At 44.8% G+C, this 22,621-nt stretch overlaps 1 protein-coding gene across 2 annotated transcripts in view; it reads right to left on the bottom strand.

Moving 5' to 3' along the window:
- si:ch211-236d3.4 (actin-associated protein FAM107A) overlaps nt 1–21,102 on the bottom strand; it is an 87,845-nt gene extending 66,743 nt beyond the window's left edge. The window contains exon 1 of one of the 2 annotated variants that reach the window (XM_039770909.1): nt 20,927–21,102. In XM_039770909.1, coding sequence (XP_039626843.1) covers nt 20,927–20,950 — 24 coding nt within the window. In that variant the 5' untranslated portion in view covers nt 20,951–21,102. Of the gene's footprint in view, nt 1–19,645; nt 19,685–20,926 lie in introns of those variants that run through there. The other variant, XM_039770910.1, reaches the window with a different exon arrangement.
- Between the last annotated feature and the right edge of the window lie 1,519 nt (nt 21,103–22,621).

The following is a 22,621-nucleotide window of genomic DNA, read 5'->3' as shown; positions in this document are numbered from 1 at the left end:
AAATTAAAAAATAAAAAAGACATATATAAATGACACGATACATTTTAAAAGTCTCACATACCATCTTTTGTGCCGTCTGTATTTTTTATTTTTTTTTTGCAACTTCACATCGGCTACATAATGTATAGCGCTGTATTTGAACCATTCATCAAACAGCAAAGTGCCTACATCGATCCCCGAAGGATCTCCATAGATGCTTGTTGTCACATGTAGGTAGTAAACAGAGACTCTGACGTCACGTTCCGACTTTTAGCACACTGCGCCCCCGACTTTTTGCTGGTACTGCCACTCGCGCACGCGTCGCCTAAATTTAGATAGATAGATAGATAGATACTTTATTAATCCCAAGGGGAAATTCACAATTTCTGAGGACCTGCTCAGAGGACGCGTGAAATGAACGCTGGGAACGCGTGGCAGCCATGATGAGGACGCGTACGCGTTCTGAGCGTGACGTATAAACGAGCCCTAAGGTGTGCCGGGCAATGTCCCAAGGCTTTATACTCTTTCTCCATGTGAAGGCCCTTAGGTGAATCATGCCAGTCCAAACAAGGCAAATAGAGGATTCAATTTCATGCCCACAGAAATAGCACAATGGCTATTTTCGTAGTTGTCCCTGTCTTGTCTTCTAATGTTTGCTGCTATAAATGATGATCCCCTGTGTGCTAAATCTGGAATGTACATGTGAGTGGATTTATAAAATATTTTTTGTACAGAGCACAGTGACATTAAACTTACGTGTTTAACATAAAATGTGATTTTTGAAAATGTTGCACAAGTGCTATCTGTTAGTTTTGATCTGTGATGGAGTGGCACTCCGTCCAGTTACTGTGTGTTTCCACTGAAGGCGCCGAGGCCCCGTTCTGCATAAGCAGGTGGCAGGACAGCTAAAGCCGAACGTGATAAGCTGTGAAGGCCCAGAGGAGACGGCAGTAGCCACTTGTCCGGACCACTTGAATGCTGGTCCAGGATTAGCGAGAGCCTGGCCACGTCAGGTCAGACTTGTTGACGTTATTTCTGCGTTACTCCAAGGAGACTCGACTAGCCGGATAAGCCATTGAGCGTCCATTCAGTGGGAATGACTGCTTAGGCTCAACTGGGAGTGGCACCAGCTGGTCAGGGCTCCAGTTCTACTCCTTTCATATTGAACTAGCAAATTATCAAGCAGTAGACTCGATGTCCACACACAAGCTAAGGAAGAAGCCTTCAGGTTCATTTGTGTGTCTGTTCAAATGCAACATCATGCCCTCCAGGCCGGCTTGCTGCCAGGAAACGTTCGGCTCCCCACAGCTCTGACCAGACGAAAACAGTAAAGATGGATGACTTAATTAGGACTTCAATTTAATTCATGTTGGAAACAGGCCAGTTTGACCACTGCGATGGAGTCAGCTGCTTCTAATGAGTGCTGGAAATTCCGGAGTGTGTGTCATAACTTCTCTCCTGAAGGATTTAGAGGAGCAGGTGCCCCCGGTTGAGTCCCCCCCCCCAAATTCAGAGGAATGCGGACCTCCTGAGGGAAAGTGCAGACTTAGCAGGACAGGGGATTGACTGCAAGGTTCAAAGAAGGCCTTATGAATCAGTTGAAGCCCCTTGGGGTTTCAGGTTAGGGTCTCGGTGATTTGAAAGAGTTAAATGACAGGAAAAAAAAAAAACAGATCGAGGGTCCCATGCCTGGTAGATGTGACAAAATACTAAAAAGTATACAATTCTGCACGGAGTGATTGGTCTCCACTCGTCAAAGATCTTAAGGTTTGTAGGTCCTGAAATCTAAGACAAAGTTTCCCAAACTTGTTCCCCTTGTTGGTTTTCAAAGTGGGATTGTGATGAATATTATGCTACATCCCTCATCTGGCAGATCATGCTAATTAAAGTTTTTATTTTGTTTTAATGCAACAGATATTTGTGATGCGCCACCTGTTGGAATATATTTGTAGGGATTTGAACAGAGCAGGTTCAGCATGTTGTGTCCATGAATCCAACTTACTAATTAAAGTTTTTATTTTGTTTTAATGCAACAAAAATTTGTGATGCGCCACCTGTTGAAATGACAAATGCAATGCACTTATCAAGAATTGAATAGGGCAGCTCCGGTGTGCTGTGTCCATGAATCCAACATGCGAAAGTAAAGTTTTTATTTTGTTTTAATGCAACAAATATTTGTGATGCGCCACCTGTTGGAATAACAAATGCCATGCATTTGTAGGGATTTGAACAGAGCTGGTCCAGCATGTTGTGTCCACAAATCCTATATGTTACTTAAAGTTTTTATTTTGTTTTAAGGCAACAAATGTTAGATGCGCCACCTGTTGGAATGACAATAGAGCATGTTCAAATCGAGCAGGTTCAGTGCGTTGTGTCTACAAATCCAAAACGCTAATTAAAGTTTTTATTTTGTTTAATTGCAACAAATATTTTTGATGCATCACCTGTTGGAATTTTATTTTCTTACTGTGTCTCTTATTTTTCTATTCTTCATTATGTAAAGCACTTTGAGCTACTGTTTGTATGAAAATGTGCTATAGAAATAAATGTTGTTGTTGGAATGGCAAATGCAAGGCATTTATCCAGATACGAATAGAGCAGATCCAGCGTGTTGTGAACACGAATCCAACATGCTAATTCAAGGTTTTATTTTCTTTTATTGTTACAAATATTCGTCATGTGCCACCTGTTGGAATGACAAATGCTAAGCATTTATATTACTACATGCATTACAAACTACATTCCAATAGATGGTGCACTGCAAACGTTAATGCTGAGGGTCCGGGTCAACTGCTGAGATTTCAAATCGGTTTCGACGGGCAGCACCACTAATACTTCCTATAAAACCATCTTAACTACCACAAAATCAAACTGGCAGACACACTAAAATGGAATCTCGAGTCTGCCAGTCCTAATCAGCACTCTCAGGCTTTTGTTCACCTGTTGTATTTTAATATTTCATATTATTACTCTCATGGCGGCACGGTGGTGCAGTGGGTAGCGCTTCTGCCTCTCAGTTAGGAGACCCGGATTCGCTTCCTGGGTCCTCCCTGCATGGAGTTTGCATGTTCTCCCCGTGTCTGTGTGGGTTTCCTCCCACAGCCCAAAGACATGCAGGTTAGGTGCATTGGCGATTCTAAATTGGCCCTAGTGTGTGCTTGGTGTGTGGGTGCATGTGTGTGTGCCCTGCGGTGGGCTGGCGCCCTGCCCGGGGTTTGTTTCCTGCCTTGCACCCTGTGTTGGCTGGGATTGGCTCCAGCAGACCCCCGTGGCCCTGTAGTTAAGATATAGCGGGTTAGGTAATGGAGAGATGGATTATTACTCTCCCTTCATGTCTTCTACTTTGATTTTCACTCGAGAAAGTGAGTTTCCGTGCATTCCATGCAAGACAAAAGTAAAAGCAGGATCACTTAAACGGGAACTGTTTCTAAATGCGATGAAGTCATTGACCCTAAGCTGTCAATGCCCCACCGCACAGTGTTTCCACTCCATTTGAAACTCTTTCTTCTCTCTCTGGGCCGGGCACAATGCGGCTTCTGATCTCCCCGGCTGATCGAAAGCTGCCTGCTGAGCTGATTCGGGCAGAAACAAAACAGTTGACTGCAAGTTTCCAGCTGGAAAACGTGGAGCTTGCAAAGGCAATCGGCCGCTTCCTCTGAAATGAAATGAACTTGTCGGAAGACTGAAGCCCCCCCTGCCAACAACTGCAAGCCGCCCACGCCGTGGAGGACTACATGACATTTCAGTTTTGGTTGCCATAGCGACACGCTCATGTGATGCTAAACTTTATCAGGCATCCATTCTTCCTGTCTGCATTTAAAGGGCCGCACTATGAAGCGTGTTAGGATTTCGACTGAACTTGCTGGTGACAACAGCGGCTGGCCGTCTGTCAGACAAGCCTGAAACTTTAACAGCTCCGCAAGGCCCAGAGAGACTTGAAGAGAAATGAAAATTAAGTGTGGCTGTTGGTTTGGGTGGGTCCTGTGAGTCTGTGGGTCCTCAGCGCCTCGGCTCCAAAGCTTTGGGTTTTGTGATCTCCGGTCGGACAGCAGTGACCACCCCTTGTGTTTCTGTGGACACTGAACCCTCCTGTTAATGCCCTGCAGGCCTGTCACACTTCTGAAAGGGCTGAAGGTGTCACCTTTAAGACAGGGATGCTCCCTGGCGTTATGTCTTCATGTCTTTTGTGATTTACTAAATACCGTATTTTAGTTTGTGTTAATATTTGTATTTGTCCGGTCCCAAACCTAGATAAATGGGGAGAACAGGGGTCAGGAAAGGCATCTGGACCGAAGAATCACATCCAGAACTCTACTGGAGAAGTCTGACCCCCCCCAAATCTACTGACCCCATATAAAATTGAGAATAAATTTAAAGTAAGAAGTTTCCATACACTTGTTTCTCGCTTTCTAAACCCACCACAGAGTTTATACTAACAAATTATATATTCAGAATTTTGTTTAAGACAGTCCAAAGACATGCAGGTTAGCTGCATTGGTGATCCTAAATTGTCCCTGGTGTGTGCGCCCTGCGGTGGGCTGGCGCCCTGCCCTGGTATTTGTTCCTGCCTTGCACCCTGTGCTGGATGGGTTTGGCTCCAGTAGACCCCCGTGACCCTGTGTTAGGATATAGCGGGTTGGAAAATGACTGACTGACATTTAATTTGTGCCAATGATATTCACAGACCTCCAAGTACCTCACTTTTTAACGTTTACTTATTTTTACTTACAACATCCATCCATCCATTATCCAATCCACTATATCCTAACTACAGGGTCACGGGGGTCTGCTGCAGCCAATCCCAGCCAGCACAAGGCAGGAAACAAACCAAGGGCATGGCACCAGCCCACCACAGGGCACAGACACACACACACCAAACAAATACTAGGGACAATTTAGAATCGCCAATGTGCCTAACCTGCATGTCTTTGGCCTGTGGGAGGAAACTGGAACACCTGGAAGAAACCCACGCAGACACGGGGAGAACATGCAAACTCCATAAAGGGAGGACCCGGGAATCAAACCCGGGTCTCCTAACTGCAAGGCGGCAGCACTACCCACTGTGCCACCGTGCTGCCTGACGTACAACATTTATGACCCAATTGGACCTCATGTGACTTGCTCATGTTTATTGACCATCTCACAATTCCAGTGGGTCACACGTCTCCATACATTTTGTTAACTGGGCCTGTAAACTGCTTGGAAAATTCCAGAAATGATGTCAGTCATTTAGGCAGGCAGTGAGACGATTAGCCTCTGATGGCCAATTAGCCTCATTGGAGTCAACATGTGGATGGATGTTAAGGCCGACCATCAAACACATGGCCTCTTTACTTGACATAATGGGGAAAATCAAAAGGAATCAGTCAAGACCTAAGCAAAAAATGGTGGACCTCCACAAATTTGGTTCATCCTTGGGAACAATTTCCAAACGCCTGAAGGTTCCACGTTCATCTGTACAAACCATAATATGTAAACAACACCATGGGACCACCCAGCTGTCATACCACTCAGGGATGAGTCGCATTGTGTCTCCTAGAGAAGAACAGACTTTGCTAAGAAAAGTGCAAATCAATCTGGGAACAACATCAGAGGACCCTGTCAAGATACTGGAGGACACGGGTAGACAAGTCTCGATATTCACAGTAAAATGAGTGTGACATCGACATCACCTGAAAGGAGGCTCTGCAAGGAACAAGCCACTGCTCCAAAGCTACCATCAGTCTGTAGTGGGACATGGGGACAAAGATCTGACCTTCTGGAGAAACGTCCTTTGGTCTGACGAATCTAAGATCGATTTGTTTGGCCATCATGACCATCGTTATGTTTGGAGGAAAAAGGATGAGGCTGGGCGGCACAGTGGCGCAGTGGTAGCTGGTAGGAGATCCGGGTTCGCTTCCCGGGTCCTCCCTGTGTGGAGTCTGCATGTTTTCCCCGTGTCTGCGTGGGTTTCCTCCCACAGTCCAAAGACATGCAGGTTAGGTGGAATGGCGATTCTAAATTGGCCCTAGTGTGTTCTTGATGTGTGTGTGTGTGTGTGTGTGTGTCCTGTGGTGGGTTGGCTGGGATTGGTTCCTGCCTTGTGCCCTGTGTTGGCTGGGATTGGCTCCAACAGACCCCCGTGACCCTGTGTTCGGATTCAGTGGGTTGGAAAATGGATGGATGAGGCTTGTAAGCAAAGAACAAGCATGGGAACAGGATCGTCATGTTGTGGTGGCTGTAGGAGGGACGGGTGCACTTCACAAAATAGATGGTATCATGATTTAGGAAAACGATGGCGATGCACTGCAGCAACATGTCGAGAACTCAGCGCGGAAGCAGAAGCTCAGTCACCAATGGGTCTTCCAAATGGACAAGGACCCCAAGTCAAAGTTGTGGCAAAATGGACAACAAGGCCAAGGCAGTGGAGTGGCCATCATGAAACCCTGACCTCAGTCCGATTTAAGGCCTGAAAAAGTGAGTGCGAGCAAAAGGAGGCCTACAAACCCGTCCCAGAGGAGAGCAACATATTGTAAGAAGTTTGTGGACAGCAACACAAAGTGTTTGGCCCACGTTAAACAATTTAAAGGCAACACTACCAAATACGAACAAAGTTTATGGAAACGTGTGACCCACTGGAATTGTGAGATGGTCAATGAAAAAAGTGAAATCCTCGGAGGTCTGGGAACAATATTGGGAAAAATGACTTTTGCACCTCGTAAAGCAGACGTCTTAAACGATAAGCTGAATTTATAGTTTGATAGTATAAAATCTGCGAAGGGCTTAGAAAGCGAGTTTGAACAGTGTGGATGGAAACCTCTGACTTCACCTGTAGCTACAGAAAAAGAATTTGTATAATTACAGGTTCTTTGCCAGTTTTGTTTTATTAATCGACTACTCGCTGTATCCTGCGGCTCTGCACACAGAGTAGTGAAACAAGGACAAACTTTTAAAACTGTAATTCTGACCAAGCGCAAGGTGAGTACGCTCCTACGTCGAACGCTGGCACTGTATCTGATCGTGTTCAGCTCTGACGGGAGAGCGTCACCCGCATGGACAGAAGAACAGGTGGCCGTGATATCTCTGCCAATGAGCGGCTACCCTCTAAAACACACGTAGCTCTGATCTCTCTCTCAAAAACGTCAAGCGTTACTCCTTAGCAATCTGTAGATGATGATGTCTGCTGAACAAATGGGTATCGCTAGCTAAGCAGAGGCAAGGTGCACTCCAACACGTGGCGAGGCGTAGAACACCCCGAATGGAGGCTGGTGCATGAGTGAGGAGGGCTCCACCCCCCTACCCTTGGCCTGCAGCCTCTCTCTCAGATTTACGCAAATAGATCGGAGCCACAAACAAACTCTGATACTTAGCACGACAAGAGAAGTCGCAAAATGAACCGGAATGTTCAAGCAAAAAAATGATCTAAATCCGTCAAGTAGTTCTCTCGTGAAAAGCAGACATATAGACAGATCGATCTTGGATTTTTGAGATATATATTGTGGAGAACGTACCCCCAAACACAGACAGACTGACACCAGGATGTCCAAAGCACACTCCTTTATTTTATTTTTCCAATGCACCACAATGCCTTCTCTCACCAACTCTCTTTCCTTTCTTCTTCTTCTTTCTTTCTCTCTCTCTCTCTCGACCTTCTTCCTCCTCCTCACAAGCTTCGTCTCCTTCCTCCCAACTCTGGCTCATCTACTGGAAGGAGGCGGCCCCTTTTATCATGACACAGATGAGCCCCAGGTGCTCCCCTTGACGTCACCTCCTGGTGTGGCGGAAGTGTCAGGAAAGCACCTGGAAGCCCTCCGGGTGACCTTGGAATCACTTCCAACAGCACTTCCTGGTGTGGCGGAAGTGCTGTCATCCAAGCTTCTCTCACTGTCTGGGCGCCCCCTGGCGGTGGCCACGTCCTCTCATAAAGAGTGTCCCAGCGGCCCCCAAATAGCCCCGGGCGGCTGCCCTCTAGTGGCCGAGGAAAAGTATTGTCCAGCTCGGGGACTATCCAGGCATCCCGGCCAGGCAGTGTCCCCGGTCATCTGTGACCAGAAGTTCAGCCAGTTCCTGAATTGGACGGCCATTTTGCATTTTGGCCGAGAGGTGTGGCCAAAGTCCGAATTACTAGAAATGACCAGTGTATATGCTACTTTGGCCGGCCATTTCACAAAGTGGTGAGAACTTGCTGGCCAATATCTGATGCACTGATGTAAGACTGTCCGCTCAAGGTGCAAAGATACTTAAACTTTCAGATGCTGATTCCGAAGTGAGTTTTCCATTCAGCACGAGAAATGGCTCAAGGTCTTGTTCAGAAAGCGGACGCCACTTGAGACGGCCTCCCCCTCGCCCAAACACTCACCTTAAGGTCAATGAAATAAGTCCTTGATGTTAAGTCACTATTTTAGGGCTAAAATGATAACAGAAATGTGAAACCTACTTATATACCTAATCTTAATTATTGTGAAACAACCAAGTGGCGTCCGCTGTCTGAACAAGAGCCGAGGCTACACTCGATGCAATCGCACTACTAATGCGCAGCAAATCGCTCCTCATGCCTTTTTTCTTCCGACTCTTCCGCCCCGTGCCATTTCACAAACTGGCTGGCCAAATCCCGAAATCGAGGAAAAGATCGGACATTGGCTGGTCAATTTACAGCGACCTTGGCTATTTCCTGATTTGGCCGGACACCTCCCACTTTAGCCGATTTTGGATTTTGGCTGTAACGTATATATTACTAGCTGTCCCCCACAGCTCTGCCCGCATGGTAGTGAAACAGGACAGACTTTATAAAGCAATAAACAAACAGGTATCTCTAGCTAATTAGAGGCAAGGTACACTCCAAAATGCAGAGGTAGACCGACTCGAACAGAGGCTGGCACGTGACTGAGGAGGGTCCTGCCTGGCTCCCCACTCCTGACGTCACGCTTCCCCCTCCCCTCGGCCCACAGCCTCTATCTCTGATTACCGCGAGTATATCACTGCTGCAAGCAAACTATGATTCTTAGTGCAATCAGAGAATCAACCGGAATGTTCTAGCAAACTCTAGACAAAACCACGATCTAAATCTGTTAAGTAGTTTTCTCATGAAATGCAGACAGACAGACGTTGGATTTTATATTATATATATATATATATATATATACTAGCAAAATACCCGCGCTTTGCAGTGGGGAAGTACTGCCTTCAAATTTTTATTAAGAAGAAAAGTAAACCTTTTTTAAACTGAGGGAAAATATACTAATAATTATTTGTTAAGGATCTCTTTGTATACCACGTTGTCAGTTCGTCCCTAAACTAAGTCTAAAATACCTACACATTAACTATAATCGTAATAAATGAACAATAAAACACGGGAGAAGCCGTGGATTTAATAAAAAGGCTGCAGTTATCAGCAGGGAGACGTGAATACCGTGGCGAAGCAAGGAAGGGAATGTGGAGACCGGAGTGACGGACAGCAGGCAGCCAACTGGGGGACCCAACGCCGCCTCACACGGTGACCGAGCTGCAGGCTATGGACGTATATATGTACGTAAGTAGGATTCAGTTAGCGTTGGGAACCCGCGTATCAAATGTTTTGAAGATGGGCCCATAAGTAACAAAGGCCGTTGGAAAGTTCAATATGGCGGCTGACAGTGGCGTCATACCATCGAAATAAGTACGTACATCGGTTTCGGTTAGCGCAGGGAAGCCGCCTACCAAATTTTGTGAAGATGATGATGTGTAGAATTTCGAAATGAAACCTGCTTAACTTTTGTAAGTAAGCTGTAAGGAATGAGCCTACCAAATTTCAGCCTTCTACCTACACGGGAAGTTGGAGAATTAATGACGTTGGAAAGTTCATTATGGCGGCCGACAGTGGCGTCATACCATCGAAATAAGTACGTACATCGGTTTCGGTTAGCGCAGGGAAGCCACCTACCAAATTTTCTAAAGATGGGGCCGTAAATAAGAAAGTTCAACATGGCGGATGTTGTTGACCGTTATGTGTAGAATTTCGAAATGAAACCTGCCTAACTTTTATAAGTAAGCTGTAAGGAATGAGCCTGCCAAATCTCAGCCTTCTACCTACACGGGAAGTTGGAGAATCAGTGATGAGTGAGTCAGTCAGTCAGTGAGGGCTTTGCCTTTTATTAGTATAGATATATTATATATAGAATTAGAGATTTTGTTTACGTGGGTAATGTTAGTCTCTGATATATGCCAAGAAAGAGCACCACAGATGCGATGTTTGCTCTGAGGGTGTTGATGGAGAAGTACAGAGAAGGTCAGAAGGAGTTGCATTGCGTCTTTGTGGACCTGGAGAAAGCAAATGACAGGGTGCCTTGAGAGTAGTTGTGGTATTATATGAGGAAGTTGGGAATGACAGAGAAGTATGTGAGAGCTGTACAGGATATTTACGAGGGAAGTGTGGCAGTGGTGAGGTCTGCGGTAGGAGTGACGGAGGTGGGATTACATCAGGGATCGGCTCCAAGTCCTTTCTTATTTGCAGTGGTGATGGACAGGCTGACAGACGAGATCAGACAGGAGACTCCGTGGACTGTGATGTTTGCTGATGACATTGTGATCTGTAACAAGAGTAGGGAGCAGGTCGAGGAGACCCTGGAGAGGTGGAGATATGAGAGAAGAGGAATGAAGGTCAGTAGGAGCACCACGACAGAATACATGTGTGTGAATGAGAGGGAGGTCAGTGGAATGGTGAGGATGACGGGAGTTGAGTTGGCGAAGGTGGATGAGTTTAAATACTTGGGATCAACAGTACAGAGTAATGGGGATTGTGGAAGAGAAGTGAAGAAGAGAGTGCAGGGAGGGTGGAACGGGGGGAGAAGAGTGTCAGGAGTGACAGACGGATATCAGAAAGAGTGGAAGGGAAGGTCTACAGGATGGTAGGGAGACCAGCTGTGTTGTATGAACTGGAGACGGTGGCACAGGAGACAGAGCTGGAGGTGGCAGAGTTAAAGATGCTAAGATTTTCATTGGGTGTGACGAGGATGGACAGGATTAGAAATTAGGACATTAGAGGATCAGCTCAGGTTGGATGTTTGGGAGACAAAGTCAGAGAGGCGAGATGGCGTTGGTCTGGACATGTGCAGAGGAAAGATGAAGGGTATACTGGGAGAAGGGGGCTAAGGATAGAGCTGGCAGGTAAGAGGAGAAGAGGAAGGCCTAAGAGAAGGTTTATGGATGTGGTGAGAGAGGACATGCAGGTGATGGGTGTGACAGAACAAGATGACACGGACAGAAAGATATGGAAGAAGATGAAAGAAGAAGAAGAAGAAGAAGTTGGCCTCTGATATTCTTTGAGTTTTGTGTGTGAACACCCGGGAGGCAGGGCCACCATTACCATTGATAATACTACAAAAGAAGGAATGGCAGATATTGAGGAGGAAGAGGAGTAGGCAGCGAAAACAATTCAGAAAGATCTGGACAAGATTCAGAACCGGGCGAAACACTTGGAAAATGAAGTTTAACACAGAGAAGTGCAAAGGTGCTACACATGGGCAAAAGGCAATGTCAATTATATACATGTAAGATGGGAGACACTGCCCTCGAGGAGCCAACCTCTGAAATGGAGTCAGGGGTTTAAAATATTCCCATTGTCTAAGCAACACGAGGAAATAATTACAAAGGCAACAAAAGCGTTAGGTAAAATTGTAAATACTGTTGAGTGTAAATCGAGGGATGTTGTGTTCGGACTATTCATAAGACAAAGAAATTAGTCACCGGCCGTGTAAGAGGGGATGCATACTGTACGTCAGACACCCATAGAGGGCACCCCAGTATGAATATCATCCAACAAATAGGTGTGCCAAATGCTACAGGGGTTCGCAGAGTGACATAATGGTGTGTCACGTGTGTTTAGTTCTCTCAGTGAAAAAAATGGACAGCATGACAGACATAAATCAAAACTGTGTTGGGCGCGTAGATGTGGGGAAAAAAAAAAACAAGAATCAAAAATATGAAAAATACGTAATTGAAACCAAAACAAATTAACTTAAACTAAATTCTGATACTAGAACAATAAATATAGAGTTAGATAAATGTCAATAAAAGTTAAGTAAGTATAATAAAATATGCATCTATGATATATCATTAATAAAAAAAGAACAAATTGATTTTAGTGGGCCCCTTTCAAAAAAACCTTAGGGGGGGCGCGATTAAAACTGTTTTCAAAACTCGGGTCGCAAATACGTAAAGGTTGAGAAACGCGGACATAAATGATTGGCAAAAAGGAGTTACTGCGTTCAGCCGTGCCTAAGGCATTGTATACAGGAAGTTGCCGACTTTGCAGGTGTGTCAAAGTCTGTCCAAGGGGTGTCTCAGCTCCAAAGTCCCCACCCAGTGTCCAGTTTAATTCTCTGAGTCTCTCACAGTAGGCCACGTCCTCAAGCTTTGAGACACACTTGCTTGTTCTCCTCTCCACGGCCTCAAGTGCTGCTCTGTCTTTCTTGTAGTGCGGTGACCAGAACTGCACACGGGACTCCAGATGTGGTCTCACTAGTGCTTTAAATGATCTTAGCATAACGTCCCTCGATTTATAATCAACAGTTTTTGTGATATAACCTACTGTATGTCTCCATATCCCATCCAGATCCTCCTTAAAGGTTCTCAAGGTTTCTGCTTCAACTCCATGTCTCCACAACTCTTTGTTTAAAGAAGTGTTTCCTGGCTTGAGTCCTAAATGCTTTCCCCTTAATGTCTACTGTCCTTGATTATGGGATTCAATGTTAAGCTGAAAGAATGTTGCTGGATCTACTTGATCGATGACCTGGAGGAGGTCCCCACGCAGGTTCCTCTGCTCAGACTAAACAGGTTTAACTCTCTGAGTCTTAGGTCCTCAAGCTCTGAGATGCACTTGCTTGTTCTCCTCTCCATGGCCTCAAGTGCTGCTCTGTCTTTCTTGTAGTGCGGCGACCAGAACTGCACACAGGACTCCAGATGTGGCCTCACTAGTGCTTTAAACGATCTTAGCATAACGTCCCTCGATTTATAATCAACAGTGGTTGTGATAGAACATACCATACGTCTCCCTATCCCATCCAGATCCTCCTTAAAGGTTCTCAAGGTTTCTGCTTCAACTAAATGTCTCAGTAGTTTGTTTCAGATTCCTACAACTCTTTGATTAAAGAAGTGCTTCATGGCTTGAGTCTCCTCAATCTCTGCTGTCCTTGCTTATGGGATTCATCGTTAAAACGAAAGAATGTTGCTGGATCTACTTTATCGATGCCTTTGAGGATTCTGAAGACATGGATGAGGTACCCACGCAGTCTCCTCTGCTCAGACTAAACAGGTTTAACTCCCTGAGTCTTAAGTCCTCAAGCTCTGAGATGCACTTGCTTGTTCTCTCCATGGCCTCAAGTGCTGCCTGTCTTTTTTGTAGTGTGGTGACCAGAACTGCACACGGGACTCCAGATGTGGCCTCACTAGTGTGCTTCAAAGCTTCAAAATGCTAAAAGGCATTGATAAAGTAGAATTGTGTAACCTTAATGGTGAATCCCGTATGTGAGGGCATTAGTTGACATTAAGGGGAAGTGTCTTTAGGACTGAAGCCAGGATGCACTTCTTTATTCAAAAAGTTGTGGGAATCTGAAACAAAACTACCAAGACATGGAGTTGATGCAGAGACCTTGACAATGTTGAAGAAGGACCCAGATGATATATTGAAACATCAGTAAGATACAAAAAGGGCTACCTAGAATCTTTATAGAATAAGTCGATTTATTGTCTCAGACTGACCAGAGGCATAAAAGAAAGCCCCATGTAGCAAAACAAAAAAGGCAAAATGGGATTGCCTGTGACACAAGTCCCAAAAACGAGCCCAGCAGGAAGACCAAAACACATGGAAGAAGATCAAAAAAGAATCCAAAATTTTACAAAAGGCACCCAAACTCGGCAACATTCAAAATGAACCACCGAGAACTGTAGGAGACCCTCTGGTCATTTACAGACAGACAGCAGCTCCTGGAGATGATTGGCCGGTGGCACCACCTCTTGGGGGTGACCCACAAAATACACGGAAAACCACCAAGGCGCTAAAACATTAACACAATCAATAGTAGAGAAATATAATGAAAATTAATACATACAAAAGAATTCAAAATGAACAAAGGTGACATAAAATGAGGATTTGGAGATCTGGCTGAAATGTAACAACATGGGGCCTTTCCTAAGGTGCTCCTGGTTTAATCCCAGGTGTGTATGTAACATTAACTGGCAACTCTAAATGTGTGTGTGTGTGCCATGCCAGCTCTGGTGGGCTCCTGCCTTATTCCCAATGCTGCTTGACACAACCAGGAGTCCTTGCAAGCCTTAAATGAACAAAGGATCATCAAACATGGAGGAATACATGATACTCTGCCCTGTGTTAATTGTAGACATCACAAAAACGCTCAGATTCTCATAATTGTTAAACGGTGATTTGTTTATTTTATTCAGGGATGGAAGGTATGCACCAAGTCTTGACCCAACTTGCACATACTTTCAGATAGAGACGCAGAAAAAGTCAAAATGAGGGAATAGGAACCAAAGCAATTGTAAAATGACTAACACATTCACATAAACCCTACAAATAGCCCTCACAGCAATAAACAATTACAGTTTATACTCACGGATAAGTCAGGACTTGATTTTATCGTATAATTGCCGGTATTTTATAATGTCGGTCATATAAGTGGAATGCGGGAAAACTCCCGTGACTGGTCCAAGAGATTATGATCTGCTGACACCCACCTCAGAGAGTCACCGCGGAGCACACGGCCTTTTATTTTTCTATGCATTGTGCCTTACGTGACCACACGGTGATACCCGAACTATTGCGAAGCGACATTTGCACTGATTTGTGTTTTTTGTATCTCACGCCCTCATACACTTTTATCGTAAGAGCATCCCTTATCTGCGATGAAGCGTTCGATCAGAAGAAAATATGAAGCTGGTTTTAAATTAAAAGTCGTTGAAATAGCCAAAGAAATTGGTAACTGCGCTGCTGCAACAAAATTTAATGTGTCTGAGAAACTGATGTGAGATTGGAGGAGGCAAGAAGAAAAAAAGAAAAACAAAAAGTGACGTATTTTTGAATGGGTGTATAAGGGGTCTGATTTTTATGAACGATTTTTCGGCTTTCAAGACCAGACTTATATATGAGTATATACGGTAACGAACATCGAACTAAACACAAAAGACAAGGTATTTGAGCATGGGAAAGGTGCTATATAAGTAAAATATACTTATTATTAAGATCTGTAGGAGATAAGAGCACCCCTGAAAGGAAGACATTTAACCACCCAGGTGAAATCGCATGAATTAGAAGGTACATCACAAGCACATAAATGAAGAAAGAAACTGTAATCCCAAAGGGTGATTTGGAATCCAGAGGTGGGATGAAGCATGGAAACGCAAAAGATGGACGATCAACCATATTTCCATACTTCTTCTGGTGCAATTTTAAAGTCTGTGCAATGCACCATTTCCCCCCAGCAACAAACGCAGCTGACCAATGACGAAGTACAACTTGGGCTGCTGGGATTTGTAGTTCATTTAAGTAACTTTGACACATAATTTTCAGCTGAATGACATTTTAAGGGTTTTTTTTCCTGTCTTAGCACATGAAGGCAGTCCGTGTGCCAGAATAGGATGTGAAAGGCATGAATAGATGGAGACTGGTGATCCCTAAGTAGGAGCAACCAAAAGAGAATGAAATATATGAGCACCGTGCTCTGAGCTTCTCAATAAAATGTGAAATAAAACAGTTAAATGATTTGGAAATTGTCAGAGAAAGTGGCAAGATCTATTTAACTATGTGGTGGCAAAACCACCACTACGCTCCACCTATGCACAGCACAAATCCTGCTGACTACGCCAAGTGAAATCACACCATGAAACATCCAAGTTTGCCATCCATCTATTATATATGGTGCCTTTCATTTCTATCTATCTAATCCTGCCAACTGCACTAAATACTGTGTCTCTCATATAAAGTATACACTCACCTAAAGGATTATTAGGACCACCATACTAATCCGGTGTTTGACCCCCTTTCGCCTTCAGAACTGCCTTAATTCTACATGGCATTGATTCAACGAGGTGCTGAAAGCATTCTTTAGAAATGTTGGCCCATATTGATAGGATAGCACCTTGCAGTTGATGGAGATTTGTGGGATGCACATCCAGGGCACGAAGCTCCCGTTCCACCACATCCCAAAGATGCTCTATTGGGTTGAGATCTGGTGACTGTGGGGGCCATTTTAGTACAGTGAACTCATTGTCATGTTCAAGAAACCAATTTGAAATGATTCAAGCTTTGTGACATGGTGCATTATCCTGCTGGAAGTAGCCATCAGAGGATGGGTACATGGTGGTCATGAAGGGATGGACATGGTCAGAAACAATGCTCAGGTAGCCCGTGGCATTTAAACGATGCCCAATTGGCACTAAGGGGCCTAAAGTGTGCCAAGAAAACATCCCCCACACCATTACACCACCACCACCAGCCTGCACAATGGTAACAAGGCATGATGGATCCATGTTCTCATTCTGTTTACGCCAAATTCTGACTCTACCATTTGAATGTCTCAACAGAAACCGAGACTCATCAGACCAGGCAACATCTTTCCAGTCTTCAACTGTCCAATTTTGGTGAGCTCGTGCAAATTGTAGCCTCTTTTTCCTATTTGTAGTGGAGATGAGTGGTACCCGGTGGGGTCTTCTGCTGTTGTAGCCCATCCGCCTCAAGGTTGTGCGTGTTGTGGCTTCACAAATGCTTTGCTGCATACCTCGGTTGGTTATTTCAGTCAAAGTTGCTCTTCTATCAGCTTGAATCAGTCGGCCCATTCATTCTCCTCTGACCTCTAGCATCAACAAGGCATTTTCGCCCACAGGACTGCCGCATACTATATGTTTTTCCCTTTTCACTCCATTCTTTGTAAACCCTAGAAATGGTTGTGCGTGAAAATCCCAGTAACGGAGCAGATTGTGAAATACTCAGACCGGCCCGTCTGGCACCAACAACCATGCCACGCTCAAAATTGCTTAAATCCCCTTTCTGTCCCATTCTGACATTCATTTTGGAGTTCAGGAGATTGTCTTGACCAGGACCACACCCCTAAATGCATTGAAGCAACTGCCATGTGATTGGTTGATTAGATAATTGCATTAATGAGAAATTGAACAGGTGTTCCTAATAATCCTTTAGGTGAGTGTATATGCAGTCATACCAACTATTCCAAATTCTATCTATCTATACTAAACACACTTCTCAGTACTAAGGCATACCTAATTGCAACACATAAATTAGGATATAAAGGTACAGTTAATGAGGGGTTGCAAAGGGAGCAGATGAAGAAGTCCATGCAGCACAGATGCTGTGTCTCTAACCTTCTCTTCTTTCTCTTTCAGTGGGCATGAAAATTCCAGACAAGAGGAGCCCTCCAGTCTGCGTCTCGCATATTAATAGCCCGTAGCCAATTTCTCCAATTATCTTGGTCACTCGGCTGTGTGAAGACAGCAGAGTATTTATGACTGACAAGACTTTCAATCTTCTCCTTTAAAAGAAATGTTATTTTCTATATTACTTTGTAAAATTAGTTTATTACATTTTTTATGTGAATTTATGTAAATGCCACAATTTTTTAACATATTGAAGACTGTTAAAGGTAGATATTTAAAATTTCATGTGTAATACCTTAATGACTTGAAAGGCTAAGTAAACTTTCTGTCTGAATTGTACTTTGTAATATTGATAAAACAGATTTTTTTCTTCAAAAGGATGTTGCATTTTTAGCCATGTCTGAGCCCCGATCTGAACTTTAGGAATGCCAGGACCCGGTAACCCAAATTAGAGGTGTCCGTGACTCTAACACAATGATAAAGGTTTCTCTAATAACCAATTAGCATTTAAAGGTCACTAATTAATGATGAGCTAAGGGAGTTGACCATTAGGATAACTGAACGAATGGATACTGAAAAATGGGGCTTTGCAGCCATCTGTGGATAATAAATCAAAAAAAAAAAAGTCATTTCAAGCAGTGATAACCACACCGGTAATGGCTTGGCTGTACTGGTAAATCAGATTAATGATATATTAAAAGTAACGACAGAAAAGAAAAAAGTATCACATTCTATCAAAACAGGAAAATATCTGGTTGACTGGTAGTGTGTATAGATAGATAGATAAATAGGAAAGAATGCAGAATAGTTGGTAGGAATACATAGATAATTTATATCAGATGCTCAGTATTTGGTGTAGTTGGCAGGATTAGATAGATAGAGAGAGATATATGTGAAAAACACCATATGATTGATTGATTGATAGATAGATGTGAAAGGCACTATATAATAGATAGATAGGTTCTCAACTGCTCTGCTATCTCCAGATGTGCTCCATTGACCCCTCCAATGAAATGACCCGATGCGGTGGACCTTGTACCCCTGTGTGGTGGAGAGCAGTAAGCAGAGAATGAAGACTGAAGCAGGGAATGTTCATAGAGCTTTTGGTAGGCGGAGCCCAGCAGCCAGGTTTCTCATTGGTTAAGTGCATGCTTTATGATTGGCTGCATACTCCACAGAAAGCCTAGGCCACTCGCCTGCCCCTCCATCCTGATGACACCATCACTCAGTCTCTTACCCATTCACCTTAAAAAAGGACAGCAGCAAATACTGGAAATGGCAGTTGTAATCTGCTTAGAAGGCACCAACTGCTTGTAGACGCGTAATGGTGGGTCAGTAAGCTTTTTGCAGTTACAGTAAGTCATGGGAGAGCAGCAGAGATCCGTGTTCAAGACTACTACAGCTCATAACGGTTGCCTGTTGCCACTGTCTGAAGCATTTGCGGTTGACAGCCTCCATCAGTGATCACTAACCCTGGAGCTTGCTAGGTTGAGGTGAGCACTGTTGGGGACCCGAGATCAAGACTCAGATGGAGCTGCAGCTCTTTGTATCTGCGTGACTCCACTGTCTGGACCATTTACAGTAGGGGAAGCCTTCAATAATGACCTGCTTTGCTTTTAGCACAGCAGATTAATTTGAACAGTGCAGGGGAGAGTGCCTGGGTTGGACCAACATCTCAGGTTGTCCCCAAGATCGTGTTGGCTGATTAAAGACTTCATCTATTTAGCTATAGGGGCATTGCTTTTACTAAGAGGGATGAGCAGGGATGCAAATTCAAGAGTGGCTCAGTGCAGCGTGTCCATTAATACTCTAGCCTGAGCCAGTTCAAAAGTCACCATTATCAGCCTTCCTCCATTGAAGAAGAATTCCTGAAATTCAGCAGGCTAAGGTGAGCAGTGTAGGAGAACGGAGTTCAAGTGAAGAATCTGACCCTTTACCACGCCAAATGGGCTTGGCACACAGATGCATGTAGTATAACTATCTAGTATGTAATAAAACAACCAGGGTGTGTGTCAAGTCCCTCAGAGCAACCTGATTGGTCAGTTTGGCTTTGGTGACACAATGAAAGAGGAAGTGCGAGTGGCAGACGCATGTGGAGGGGGGTAAAGGCACACGGAGGGAGCTGGAGAGTATAACACTGGACCGGAGATGAGAAGGGCACCTCGAAAATAACGACAAACTCTGAGAAGCATGGGCTTTACAAGAACACGTTTGAAAAAGGGACCGCCGGCGAAGAGACGTTCAGACTACGGTGGAAAGGTACACATCATGACAGGAGGCAGCAAATATTTCTCAAGGATTCTGTTACCTGTCTTAGTGCGATGTGAAACATTTTCACTGGAATGCCAGGGTGGTGCAAGGCAGGGTCCTGTTCTCCAGTTAATACTGACTTGAAGAGGGTGAATACTTACGGGATCAGTTCTTTTGTGTTTTCTGTTTGTAATGAAGCTCGACCACTGGGGCCGAGATCCGTTTCCAGCTTGATGTTAACGAGTCTTTTTCTGTTGATCAGCATCAAAAAAGCAAAATGAAACCCACCGGGATACAATGTTGTGCAACAGTAAAATGTAAAAACTCCCAAGAGGGTGAATAACGTTTTAGGGGCGCTGTATGTATGTGTGTATGAATCATAAGTAGGGGTAGCAGTGCCACCCCCACGTGGACATCACACATAAACTGACATCTCTACAAAAGCCATATGATCACATTTCTAAACAACATACATTATAAGAAAAGATGGATTATGAGAATCAATACGGCGTTAGAACACATAAACTGCAAGTACGGGTGGCAGTGCCATTCCACATGGGCACCACACTCAAACTGACATCGTTACAAACGCCATATGGTCACAAATGTAAACAACATTTTGACATGAAGATCTACTATTACTCAAATATGTTGAAAAAGTCGACTATTTCTTTGGGGTGCACTTACTTTTTCACATGGCTCTATTAATTGCTATAGAATCAGAACACATAAATCACAAGTAGAAGTGCCACCCCATGTGGACACCATGCTTAAACTGACATCTCTACGAAAGCCACATTGTCACATTTCTAAACAATACACATCATAAGAAAAAGCTGATGATGAGGGTGAGGATGAGGATGAACACGCCATGCCATTGGTCAAGATCTGTCGGCACTGCATCCATGAAGGTCTAACATTTGCCTCTTCAAACATATTGTTGAAGTTCACCATTTCCATGAGGCGTACTTACTAATTCACATGACTGAATTTATTGGTGGAGAATTAAAACATATAAATCACAAGTAGGGGTGACAGTGCCACTCCACGTGGGCACCACACTCAGACTGACAGTTCTACAAAAGCCACATTGTCGCATTTCTGAACAAAGTCGACATTCAAGTATCTTCCACAAAATCAGGAAGGTTTTACTTTCAGACTTACAAGTTGCCTGCTCTTTCACTATCACCATTTACCCAGCAAGGCCCACCAGAGGCAAAAACCCACCTTGCCAAAGCCAAGTGGCTTCTGGGTTGCCACAAGAGTTAAGTGAAAGCCGTCACCAGCTCAGCCAGAAGAGGAAAAAAAAAAAAAAGAAGTCAGAAATCCAGTCGCCTACCTTCTTTCCGTGAGCTGCTCCCATGATGCCCGGGCTGAGAGGCGTCTTTCACTTTTGGTGGTCGGTCACTTGACGGCCGCTGGCCGTGTCTGTCTGTCCTTCCTTCTCCCTCCTTGCTGCCCTCTCGCTGCCTGCTGCCACACTAATGGAGTGCAGTACTGTCCACTCAGGCCGCTCAATTGCTCTGGCTAGAGCAGCCGAGGATGGAATGTAGGAGCGCACGCACACACACACACACACACACACAGACAGAGGCCCGCAGTCCCTGGCACTCTGACAGCTTGAGGTTATTTGACCAAAGTGGCAGCCTAAATCAGCAGAATCTCGAAAGGAAACAGAAGGAGCTGCCTAGAGGAGCTGTGAAGCGGGCAGGATCATGGCAGAGGAATCACCCCCACCTCCCCACACACCACCACCACCACCACCCATCCCAAAATCTCAGGATCAACCACAGGAGAAAAGCAGCAAGTGCTGTCCTGCCACCTGTTCACGGCAGACTCCCTACTTTTCCAAGGCTTAAATACTCGAGTGAAGCTTATGTTAATTGCCGCTGACAGGTCACAAAATTGCCTGGTTCTCCAAGTGGCCATCACCCCCCACCACTCCCCCCCCAACCCCGTCAGCCCGACTCAGCCCATCACGGGACAAGCAGCGGCAGGAGGAGGAGGATGAAATCGCAGGCCGTCTAAACCTGCTCCTTCTCAGGCCGTGACTGAGGGGGCAACCGCGTTAACAGCAGCTTATGACATCACGATGGCGGGCCGCTCCTCAACTTCTGCTAAAGCCGCTTTTCTTCCCACAAGCCAGGCTCTCCGATTATTCCCTCTCACAATGGCACTGTGTTTGTTCCGCTCTGTCAAATGGGTTTTGTTCAGACGACCGAGGGCTGGAGACGAGGGGCGAGTCTCCGACTGCCCGGCGTACAGGTTAATGTCCCCCTGACATTTTAATGGGACCTCCAACTCTCAATGACAAGTTACTGACACTTCTTACACTGCTGCTCCAAGTGTTTCTTATCTTGTCCGTGATGATGATGATGATAAATTTTGGAAGCATCAGGTTATGAGAATCCCAATCCCAGGGACCTGGAGTGCTTGAGCCTAACCGAGCAGCACTGCACACCAAACAGCAACCAGCCCTGGAGAAATCCATCAAAGGTCCACAAAAGCAGCAAATTTACAATTCCCAGTTCCCAGGAAGTGTGAGGCTGCACCGTCGTGCCACGCAGAACATAACAGAAACCAGTAAAAAAAAGTTTTAAGTGGCCCAGGACACCCACTGCAAGCCCCATATAGTAATAACACCTCCAACCATCTCAAACACTCAGATTACCCCAAGTTGCAGGTGGTCGGAGGTGGGATCTCGTTCCCAGCATCATTGAACACAAAGATGGAAACCAGTCTATCAAAGACCCACTAATACATTCTGGGATTTCCTAATTAATTTAACATGGACATGTGGGAGGAAATCCAGCACAGACCCAGGGAGAGCAGATAAGACACCACAGGGACAACAGGGTTTGCATCCAAGATGTGTGAGGCTGCACCATCGGGCCACGTAGAACATAACAGCAAACAGTAAAAAAGTTTAAAGTGGCCCAGGACACCCACTGCAAGCCCCAGGTAGTAAGAACTTCTCCATCCATCTCCAAAATCCTGCAAACCCCAGTTTTTGGGTTGTTGAAGGTGGTGACCT

This window comes from Polypterus senegalus, chromosome 12 (assembly GCF_016835505.1).
Source record: "Polypterus senegalus isolate Bchr_013 chromosome 12, ASM1683550v1, whole genome shotgun sequence".
NCBI classification, from domain to species: domain Eukaryota; kingdom Metazoa; phylum Chordata; class Cladistia; order Polypteriformes; family Polypteridae; genus Polypterus; species Polypterus senegalus.
This window is presented reverse-complemented; position numbering and strand designations above follow the sequence as displayed.